This window comes from Ixodes scapularis, unplaced genomic scaffold (assembly GCF_016920785.2).
Source record: "Ixodes scapularis isolate PalLabHiFi unplaced genomic scaffold, ASM1692078v2 PGA_scaffold28__5_contigs__length_5199819, whole genome shotgun sequence".
NCBI classification, from domain to species: Eukaryota; Metazoa; Arthropoda; class Arachnida; order Ixodida; family Ixodidae; genus Ixodes; species Ixodes scapularis.
Genome location: NW_024609855.1, coordinates 2,042,474 through 2,053,680, shown reverse-complemented (window position 1 = coordinate 2,053,680; position 11,207 = coordinate 2,042,474). Strand labels below are relative to the sequence as shown.

Sequence of the window (11,207 nt, the reverse complement as noted above, 5' to 3'; positions counted from 1 at the left end):
TCATTCTTGTCCAACTCGCTTGTAGCTTTGCATTGAATTGCATTATAATAGACCGATCTCACCAGCTAGTTCGAGTACGCCACCGCTGCCACCTAGCATCGTGGGAGCTGTAGTCTTTCTGCACGTGCGACAACGCCGCTGGAGGTCTGCACGAGCAGAGCACGAGGCGGTAAGAGCTGTCTCGTGACCTGGCGTCTGCATCCTATGAACTACAGTTATGGCGGCGTCACGCATGCGTGGAACGCTTAGTGAGATCGGTCTATTATAAAAAACACCATTGGCGAATTGAGATAGAGGGCCCATCTACTAATTCAGCTCTGGCTTCAGGTAGTTCATCTCAACTCTGGACTACCCAAGGGAAGGAGCAGCGATGTTGTGTTCGTCACCGGCTATCCTGTACGCTTCAATAAACTCTCGGTCGAGCTTGTTCTTGTGCCTTCCAATTATGCTGGTGTCCTGGAACAGGGCTTCATAGTTCTTGCGGAGGCGTTGATGCACTACAATTGGATGAAAGGTGTCGCTTGAAGCACGGGAAACCTCGAGGACGTGCTCTCGTAGGGGGGTGTTCAGGCAACGCTCTGTCTGGCCAATGTATCGGTCACCGCATGAAAAAGGGATGGAGTATACCACCCCCTCTTCACAGGGAACGGTCTGATTGGAATGCTTGATGGAACATTCTTTGGGGGCTTCCTTGTTGTTCACTCTTCTGCAAAGTTGTTTTAGGCGCAATTTGCACGAGGAGACAATTGAATTGTTCAAGCGCGCTGCAATTCCCTTCAGACTTCTGCAACAACGCCTCTTGTGCATCAGGACCACTGCAAGAACAGTGAAGCCCGGTTCCAGGACACCAGCATAATTGGAAGACACCAGAACAAGCTGGGCCGAGAGATTATTGAAGTATACAGGATAGTCGGTGACGAACACAACATCGCTGCTCCTTCCCTTGGGTGGTCCAGAGTTGAGATGAACTACCAGGGCCCGTTTTCTCGAACGCGAACCGTGGTTTAAAGGGGTACGGAAACCAAATTCTGGAGCTCATTTCTTTGTTTCAACACGACGCAGGTAGCAGCACAACCACAGAAACATAAATATTGCGCTAGAAAACGCAAGAAAACATATTTTAAAGTGAATTAAACGATAATCAAAAATTACCTGGTAGTTGGTTATGAAGCTTCAATGGAATGTCGTGACGACAACATGCCTCTGAAAGCAGCGCCGCAGCGGTATGTCCGCTCACTGGTATAGATTGCCTAGGCCTGAACGCAATACCGAGGCGTCTTGGTGGAAAGAGCCAAAACGAAGTGAGCCACCTTGGTTTCAGCTCTCGCGCGACGTGCAAACGCGTGCTTCGGTTGTTCTCAGGTTTGGTGCGCGTGCTGGCCCCGCGATATCTACAGCCCTTGGGTACTTCGACAAAGCGAGATTGTAACGCGTTGACGCCTCCAAGTGGCAAAACTCGTCACTACGGTACGCTTGGTCGTCCGAGGCATGATGACGTCAAGACGTCTGCCGGATCTCCCGAGATGCATCGCGCTCCTCCATGGCTGATTTTGAAGCGCTCGCCAAAATCGCGGCATTTAGAGCATAAAATATAGCCATCTGCTCAAAATACGACCGTGCGATTATTCATTACAGGCTTAGCTGATCATATTGAACTCATTTCTTGATGTTTTCTCTATAATTCAAGTTTCGATTCCGTATCCCTTTAAAGTTAACTATGGTCCCTAGAAGGGGGAATTCCAGGTCACGTGACTGGGAGAGCAGAGCGCCGAGGGAGGAGCAGTACCTAGAAGCAAAATGGCCGCGGCGTCGCTTAATGAGGGCTAATAGTTCTGCTTGGTTCTGCTGAACATTCATTTCGATCTGGCTGTTATATTAATGACTCACCATCAACCTATTAGCACGTCAAGCAAAGCGATAGTTCAGAGGGACTACTAAACTGACCGACGGCAGCATTCCGCGAACGCATCACTCTACAGCAGTCCGAGATCCAAGACATATGACGATACATAAGCCTTGCAAGTGTTTTCATGGTGAGTAAAAAAAATGTTTTGTGAACGAGTGTTGGTACATATTTATACTAAGACGTTTAATTTGTTACACTATGCACGCCAACTCGTGAGCAGCGATTACTTTGCGGAGAAAGGGGGTTATCCTCAATAAAGTCTTCGTTCCGGGTGAACAGCTGAGACATTGTACTGTTTTTTTTTTTGTTCACAGTGCGCCGACAGTATGCCGACAGCATTGAGGTTTCTACATATCCCCGGTGGCCAGCAATTCAACAGTGACGAGAAGTTTAGCTTCTCGTCACCGGTGAATCGGTTGGGCAAACGGAAGAGAGGGCAAACAATTGAGATCAGCAGGAATCGCAGAAACGTGCGTCGCAAGGAACGAAAACGAGACTACAGCACCGGCGTTGCCAGACTGGAAGAAACACGGGAAAGTTATGCGTTGTTTATGGCGAAACATATAGAAGAAAATGTTTCTTACATTATCGAATATTCGTCGACAAACTCTAGCATAGTAGCTAAAATATCTTCATTCCATCGGAAGCAAATAAATTGGTCTTCAAGTACAACATTACTATATTTTGACTTAAATACCATACTACATCGATGACAACCAGGGGAAAAAGAGGATAAACAAAATGGCTGGCTTATTTCACCGATAGATGGCGCATCTTATTGCCCAATCAAAAATAATTATTGTTGTTCTATATCCAGCCGTTTATTACAGTACCTATCACTGATCTCAATGACAATTGCTGGATCGCGCTTGCCGCTCCCGCAAGTGAAGCCACCGGGCGTCACTCGCTTGGGATACGATTTGCCGTTTTTGCTAGCCTTTGCTGCGGTTTTCCAGCGTGCTGACGACACGTTTTCTACTCGTTCGTCGTCATTCGCCGAAGAAGTTTTTTGAAGACTCTGTGTATTGTTGAGACTTTCCGTTGTGAACACGTGGAAAATTTTACGAAAGTGCAGTGTCGCAGGAAAAAGGCACAACGCGTCGAAAGGAAGGGCTGGCGGCGTGTTCAAAGCATCCTTGGCACGCCGAAGTGCCGTGTCTCTGTGCCTTCGCGCGCTTGGATACCGACCAAGAACCGACGCCGTGTGAATGTGTTTAGCGAGTGCAATGTGCGTGAAGCCGTATCAAAAGGTACAACTCGTCGAAAACGTGTCGCCGGTGTCGCGGCGTGATCAAAGCTTCCTTGGCACGCCGAGTGATGCATCTTTGTGCCTTCGCACGCTTGGATACCGGTCAAGAATTGACGCCGCGCCAAAGTTCTGAACGTGTGTCGCGCGTAGATGCCTTTACATCATTTATATATATCGGCCACGGAGTTCTGGATCGTCCAGCTGTTCCGGTGAGTTGCTGTCAATAAAAGGGGGAGATCTGTACGTATTCTTATGTACTATATTAACCATGGCTATGTCCCAAATCTACTCTAATAGATTCCGTGGGAGCACGAATAGGGCAACGTTGTACGTGGAGCCAGGGGGGTTTTCGAAAGCAAAAGTACAAGACGGCGAGAATGAAAATCTTTGAAGCGCGGCCGATATGGTCGTGTGCAATCTGTTGACCAATTACAATTAGGCGAGTCGCGTAGGTTGATAATAAGCCAGCACTGATCAGTGATGAGGAGCTGTTGTGCACGGTATTGTGTAAATCGTCTAAGGACGAAAAAAAGACGTACCTTCTCCCCATCTTCCGTCGCTAGTGGACGCTGGATTAAGCTCGTTCCTAAACCGCGAGGGGAAAAGACGCTGATCCAGAGGCACGAACAGTTTCACGCACATTGCACTCGCTGAACACATACACACGGCGTCGGTTCTTGGTCGGTATCCAAGCGTGCGAAGGCACAGAGACACGGCACTTCGGCGTGCCAAGGAAGCTTTGAACACGCCGCCAGCCCTTCCTTTCGACGCATTGTGCCTTTTTCCTGCGACACTGCACTTTCGTAAAATTTTCCACGTGTTCACAACGGCAAGTCTCAACAATACACAGAGTCTTCAAAAAACTTCTTCGGCGAATGACGACGAACGAGTAGAAAACGTGTCGTCAGCACGCTGTAAAACCGCAGCAAAGGCTAGCAAAAACGGCAAATCGTATCCCAAGCGAGTGAAGCCCGGTGGCTTCACTTGCGCTGCAGCGAACAAGCGGGGAAGCGCGATCCAGCAATTGTCATAGAGATCAGTGGTACCTATGTACTTTTCCCTTCCTATGCACCGTGGTTTACCAAAATGGGTTTACCATCGCTTCGAGAAAACCTGCCCTGAAGCAGGAGCTGAATTAGTAGAAGGGCCCTCTATCTCAATTTGTAGATGGTGTTTTTTTTTCCTTTTTTTTCCTTTACTTCTTTTTTTTTTTTGCATTTCTGTGTATTTCGAGATGTTGTAATTTTTCCGGGCGTATATAAATATATTAATTTTTTTTTGTATTGTCCTCTTTAGTTTCAAACGCTTGGAGGGAGGTAGTACGTATTGAAGGAGACATCAGTAAACGTACGTGTGTTGCCAGTTGAAACAACTGTGTTGTCTGTCCTTTTCCCTAAGTGTTTTTATTCTTTCTTTGACTCTTACCCTTTCACCAACCCGCTGTTTGTTTTTTGTCACAAGGTCTGTTTCCTTAAATTCTTTCGAACCAACCTCCTCCTGTTTTACGCTGGCCCTCGCCTTTCTGGTGGGGCTATCTAGCCCCCACACTCAAGTTTCTTGTTGACAAAGAAGAATTCCAAACGATGAACAGGGAATCTGCCTCGCCAGGAGGCTGCATAGTGTGGAAAGCCGAGGAGGACGACGGCGCGCGAGGGGGCAGGAGCGGTGGCAGGCGGCCCGGTGCGCGTGACAGAGTGCACGAGGGATTCCGCCAGGCACGGTCAGGACAACGACAGCGACCGCCAGGCCCAGAACCAAGACGCCGAACAGTAAAACGATTTGAATCAATCCTTGCTCGTGTGACTTCTTGGGAGGGCGGACCAGGCAGGGACCGATTGGGCAGCAGTATAGTAGAGCGACCCACACAACTGGCGCTTCCAACGTGGGGCCCGATTGGTCTGCTGCTTGTTCTGTTCGTCCCGGGGAGTCACACAGATCTATTGAGCGTTCAGCGTGGTGTAGAAGGGTAAACGCTAACGATGCCCCCCAAGACGAGGTCGACCCCCAATAGGGACGAGGACGACTCGTCTGAGAGCGGAATTCAGGAACCGTCTGACGCTGCGGGGGCCAGAGAAGGCTCTAGTACGCAAGCATCTCCAGATGCTGGGATTTTACCACCAGCTCCAGCTGGAGGCGCGGCAGATATCAGCGAGTTTATGCGCGCCATGACGGCGATGATGGAGACGTTCTCGCGACAAATCGCGACGACTCCAGGAGTCGCGAGTGCCGCGCCTATGTCTCTGCCCCGACCGCGGTTGTCCGTACCGACGCCGACCTACGCGGGATATTCCGACGGGAAGTCGGTCCACGATTTCTTACAGGACTTAGACGCGTATGTAGCCGCGTTGGGAGCATCAGGCGAAACGGCCTTGGTGCAGATCGTGCCAATCGCGTTAACGGGCAACGCGTCGCGCTGGAGACGGTTGCAACGACCGTTTCTATCGATGGCGGACTTCCGGACGCGGTTTAGGGAGGAATTTTTGCCCCCTGATTACGAGATGCGGATTAGGGACGAACTAGCTAATCGCACTCAGCACCCCGACGAGAGCCTCGTGGAGTACGTTCGCGCGCTCCAGGAGCTCTACTCGAGGGCCGAACCATCCGCGTCTGACGCAGAGAAGGTAGCTAGAGCGATACGGCAATGTCACCCTAGATTGAAAGCCTATCTGCGCGGACGGGATTTCGCGGATCTGGAGGCACTTGCGAGAGAGGCGCGAACGGTCCCAGCGGGCTTGCTCGCTGAGCTCCAGTACCGCCCCCCTCCGAGGGCCGAGGAGTCCCTAGAGCCAAGATGCGCGTGGGCAGGACGCGCCGCAGACACTCACATTGAGTCGCGGACAGCGTATACAGCCGTTGCGGAGCGCGGTCACGGGGTAACTATAACGCCCCGGGCTTTGGACCCCTTCGCTTACGAGCAAAGGCGCAGGGCAGCCAACGCAAACTCGGCCCGAGTGCAGACCCGTAGGGGTGGCGCAGTGGTCAACCACCGCAGAGGCGCGACTGGTCACGACAGTCGCGGGAATCATGACTCACCGCGGTTTGCCACAGATGAAGTGTCGCGTGAGAGTAACGATGGACAGGTTGCGCGTAACGACCGGCCACAAGTCAGGTGTTACAACTGTCACCGTCTTGGGCACATCAGGCGGCATTGCACGTGGGTAGCGTCTGGTTCTCAGGGTTCCCAGGGAAACGCCAGAGGCCGGCGCCACTAATCAGGTCCTCTGAATCGAGGTTGCCGGCCGCTGCCGAGGCCCAGTATCAGTGTGCCGACAGGGCGGAAATTGTGGCCGGCGACCGCGTGGCGATGGCCCCGTCGGTGTGTCGGGCTCAGAGCTTGACACCTGAGAAGGGCCCGTACGTGCGTGTAGAGATCGGTGGTAGAGAATATTCGGCACTAATTGACACCGGTTCTACCCTTTCTCTAATTGGCGATAATGTGTACGAGGACTGCCGTAACAGGAACCTTTGCGCGCGGGAACTTGTAACTCCGCTGCGTTTAGCGACAGGATTGGCCGAAGCGCAAGGGGCGATGCGCCTTCACCTTGGCCTTGACGGCAGACGAAGGAGGCAACGTTTCGTTTACTTGCCCGGTATGTCGATTCCTGTTATTTTGGGGCAGGACTTTGTCTGTCGTGAGGGCATAATCCTGGACTGGAGGAACAGCGGGTATCGTTATAGTGCGTTTTCTCCTCTTATTCCCTTTGTTGCCCCATCATCTCTGGTGCAGGGAATGGAACGTTCGCTCGCTGCGTCACACCAGGAGCAGGTATTAGCTGCGCGAGTCGTGCCCGGGAACGTCGAAATGATAATTGCGTCTTTCGATGGGCCCGCCGACCAACGGCGGATGCTAGCGAACGCCTTGTCCCAACACGCAGCTATGTTTACCGAGAGACCGGGGCTTACGACTGTTTTACAACATAGGATAGATACAGGAGAGGCCAGGCCGTGGGGGTGTAATCCTAGACCACTAAGCGTACATAAACGGGCCCTCCTAGACACGGCTCTCGACGAGATGCTGGACACAGGGGCGGTGCGGCCATCGCAGAGTCCCTGGGCGTTTCCAGTCGTTTTGGCGCCAAAGAAAGACGGCACCGCGCGCCTTTGCGTTGATTACCGAAGACTTAATGAGGTCACTAGAAGGGACGCGTAACCTTTTCCCTCTATTGAGTCTATAATGTATTCGCTTGGAGGCGCGAGGGTTTTCACCACGCTGGATTGTAGCAGGGGCTTTCTCCAGATCCAGGTGGCGCCAGTCGATGTCCAAAAGACGGCGTTCACCTGTTACAGGGGGTTATTTGAGTTTACGCGTCTTCCGTTTGGGTTGTCGAACTCGCCGTCGAGTTTCCAACGGCTCATGGACATCGTGCTGGGCGATGCGAAATTTAACTTCGCCATGGCCTACATGGATGACGTTGTGGTATTCTCCAAGTCGTTCAAAGAGCACCTAACTCATCTCGGGATCGTCTTAAGGCGAATGAGTGAGGCCGGTCTAACAATTAATCCAAAAAAGGTGCAACTGGCCGCCTCAAAGGTAAATCTTTTGGGCTTTGTCGTAGACAATGGTACCTTGAAGCCGAACGATGAGAAATTGAGGGCCATTCTCGATTATCCACCACCGCACGATGTAAAGAGCCTTCAAAGGTTTCTGGGGATGGTTGGCTTTTACCGGCAGTTCATCCCGATGTGCGCGGAGCTGGCGCGGCCATTGAATTTGCTGCTCCGGAAAGGCTCGAGGTGGGTCTGGGGTCCAGAGCAGGGTGCTGCCTTTTCGTCTCTTGCGAGGGCAATAGCAAGCACCGCTAGCCCTCGGTTACCAGATCTCAATCGGCATTTTGTTGTGCAGACAGATCCGAGCGACTACGGTGTCGGAGCAGTATTGCTACAGGAGCACGATGGACAGTTGCGCCCTGTGGCATTCGCTAGTCGAACGCTCACACCGTCGGAACGCAACTACAGCGTGACGGAAAAGGAGGGGTTGGCCGTCATGTTTGCTCTGAAGAAGTTCGACCACTATTTAGACGGTACGACTTTCGTTATTCAGACTGATTACGCAGCACTTACCTGGATTCAGAGGCTAAAAGAGCCCGCGGGAAGGCTGGCCCGCTGGGTACTAACCTTGCAGCGCTACTCGTACACGGTTGAGTACCGAAAGGGATCGACCAACAAGGTCGCGGATGCGCTCTCTCGGGCGCCCCAGGATGGTGGTTGGGAGGAGGTGACGCAACCAGAGTCTAGCGAGAAGCGCAGGAAGAACAGGAGAATGTCTCCGGATGCAGGGGTGAGGTCCCTCACGGACGGTTGGGAGGAGGCGAAGCAACCGGCACTCGTAGCAGCCTTAGCGCGCGGCACGAAGGAGCAAAGGATCGTCGCTTGGGGTGAAGTGGTCAGCAAGGAAGAGCTTCTCGAGGCCCAGAAAGCAGATGGTTTTTGCCAGCGGGTGTTGGGTAAACTGGCTGAAATTGCGGTTGACACCGGGAAGGCTGGCGGTCGAGTTAATGATCAATTTGATTCATATCTGCTGGGCGAAGACGGCTTATTGCTTCGCTACATCCCAACGATCGATGAAGGGGAGGGTAATGAGTCTCCTTTCAGGGTGGTGATTCCCAGGAAGCTACGGAAGAGGTTTATCGGGTACTTCCACGACTCGGCTCTGGCAGGTCATGGCAGTGGCAGCAAGACTTTTCATAAGTTATGCCGCGCCGCGACCTGGCCGGGGATGAGGCAAGACGCACTCCGATACGCCCGCAGCTGTCCAGCCTGCCAGAAAGCGAAGCCCAGAGGAGGCTAGCCTCCGGGCTTGATGCAGTCGGTGGAGAGTCACTACCCGTGGGAGAATGTCGCTTGCGACATCATCGGCCCACTGCCGAGAAGTCCGCGGGGAAACCAGTACCTCTTGGTTATTACCGATCATTTCTCAAAGTGGGCAGAGCTGTACCCACTGAGGAAGCTGGTTTCAGAGCGGATCTGGGAAAAGTTACTGGATACTTTCCTACGCTTCGGCACACCCAGGTGTCTCATTAGTGATAACGCTAGTTATTTTACTAGTAAAGTGTTCGTGGACTCCTGCTTGGCGCTGAACATAAAGCACAAGAGGACAACACCGTACCATCCCCAAGCCAATATCACTGAGCGTGTGAATCGGAGTATCAAAAGCATGCTGATCGCGCTAACGGAGAGACACCGAGACTGGGTTGAGCACATCGCTGAGATGGGTTTTGCCATCCGAAATACTGTGAACAGATCGACTGGTTTCACGCCAGCGTTTCTGAGCCTGGGTAAAGAGATCCCGTCTCCGCTGGAGAACGAGTTACGGAGCAACGAAGGAACACCAGGACGCCCGCTCTCTAGGTATGCGGAACAGCTAACAAACCGCTTGTCTGGGGCGCTGCACGATGCCAGAGAGAATCTTGATGCCGCAAGGATTGAGCAAGCGGCGCAGTATGACAGGAGCCAATAGGCACTTGGAATTCAAGGTTGGTGACTTGGTCCTGAGAAGAACCCACCCTCTGAGTAACGCAGCTAGCGGTTTCGCCGCATCGCTTGCTCATAGATGGGAAGGGCCCTATGAGGTAAAGACGCGAATGTCACGGCTTACTTTTAAACTCACTCGGTGTGATACAAATGAGGAGTCGGGTCCAGTTCACATCGCGGACTTGAAGGGGTATTACCGTCGCGATGGGGAACATAGTGAATGAAAACTACCGCCGCCGCCACATTCGGCCACAGAAAGTGATGATTTTCCGGTGTCTGACAGTGTTCTTTCTACACAGGATGCCTCCTTGGAGAAACCGCCCCAGGGGGCCATACCCAGGAGGCCCACCGGACGGGCCAGGCCCCGGGGCGGCTGGACCCCAGTGGTCCGGTCGACCAAACCCTCGGGGCGGCCGCCCAGGGAGGCGTCAACACCGGGGATGGCCGAACGGCGGAGCGGGCCAGCGCCGCCCGGGCTCCGCAGGTACCGCGAGCCCGGCAGCCGGCAGACCTACGCGGCACGGGGCAGGGCCGTCCGCAGCAACATCGCGGCACCAGGCAGGGCCGTCCGCGATGGAGCCCCCGCACCACGGAGCGGGTCCGTCTACGACCGGGGGACCTGCCTGGAGTCGGCCCCCCTACCACACCGTGGCCACGTGGACGGCGTGGGAGGAAGGAGGGGCGGTCCACTTCGTTTCCCGCCGGCGTTGGAAGCATCAACCCAGAACAACGCCTGGCCAGCCCGACCACCAAGTCCCACTCCCGTTCCGTGGCCACACGCAGCCGGCGGCGAGACGGGTCTTGGGAGCGCCTGACACCTGCTGGCTGTGCGGGGTCCCGATAATACATCTGGAAACCCACGAAGCAGGTCGACTCCATTCTGACCTGCTGGAGGCACAGCCCCTCCCGGACAACGTGGCGGCAGCGGTCCAGACCCTGAGGGCAAGCCGCCCGGACCTCCTGGCTACCGCTGCCTTGGCCTCCGTCCAGCCAGCCCGGCCTCCCGAAAACCGTGCCGCCGCACCGGCTGCCGCAGCCGCTGTTATCGAACCCGCCACCACGACGGTTCCCACAACATCGGCCGCCACCACATCCTCCGGCCCAAGCCATCGGGCCAGTGTCGTCCACCAGCCCCCTCCGTCCCCCTCGACTTCCGACGACGCCATCATGGCCGAGGTGGAACAACTCCTCAGCCAAACACCAGTGAGCACCCGGGGCCCCCCGAAGACCGGGCCTTGAGGGGGGGGGGGGGGGGGGGGGGAGTGTGGGAAGCCGAGGAGGACGACGGCGCGCGATGGGGCAGGAGTGGTGGCCGGCGGCCCGGTGCGCGTGACAGAGTGCACGAGGGATTCCGCCAGGCACGGTCAGGACAACGACAGCGACTGCCAGGCCCAGAACCAAGACGCCGAACAGTAAAACGATTTGAATCAATCCTTGCTCGTGTGACTTCTTGGGAGGGCGGACCAGGCAGGGACCGATTGGGCAGCAGTATAGTAGAGCGACCCACAATATTCAGGCACTTTTTAAAGCGAAAGCATTAACTGTCCCATGGAGCGAAACCGGCGTTTTCTAGAGCTGCGA

At 54.2% G+C, this 11,207-nt stretch overlaps 1 protein-coding gene across 1 annotated transcript; it reads left to right on the top strand.

The window, feature by feature from the left end:
• Positions 1–10,016: 10,016 nt before the first annotated feature.
• LOC115325880 lies at positions 10,017–10,865 on the top strand (the record flags this gene model as incomplete). Its single annotated transcript, XM_040212790.2, has 1 exon — positions 10,017–10,865. A coding segment is annotated over one exon (849 nt), but the record flags the coding sequence as incomplete, so codon positions are not given.
• Positions 10,866–11,207: the final 342 nt, after the last annotated feature.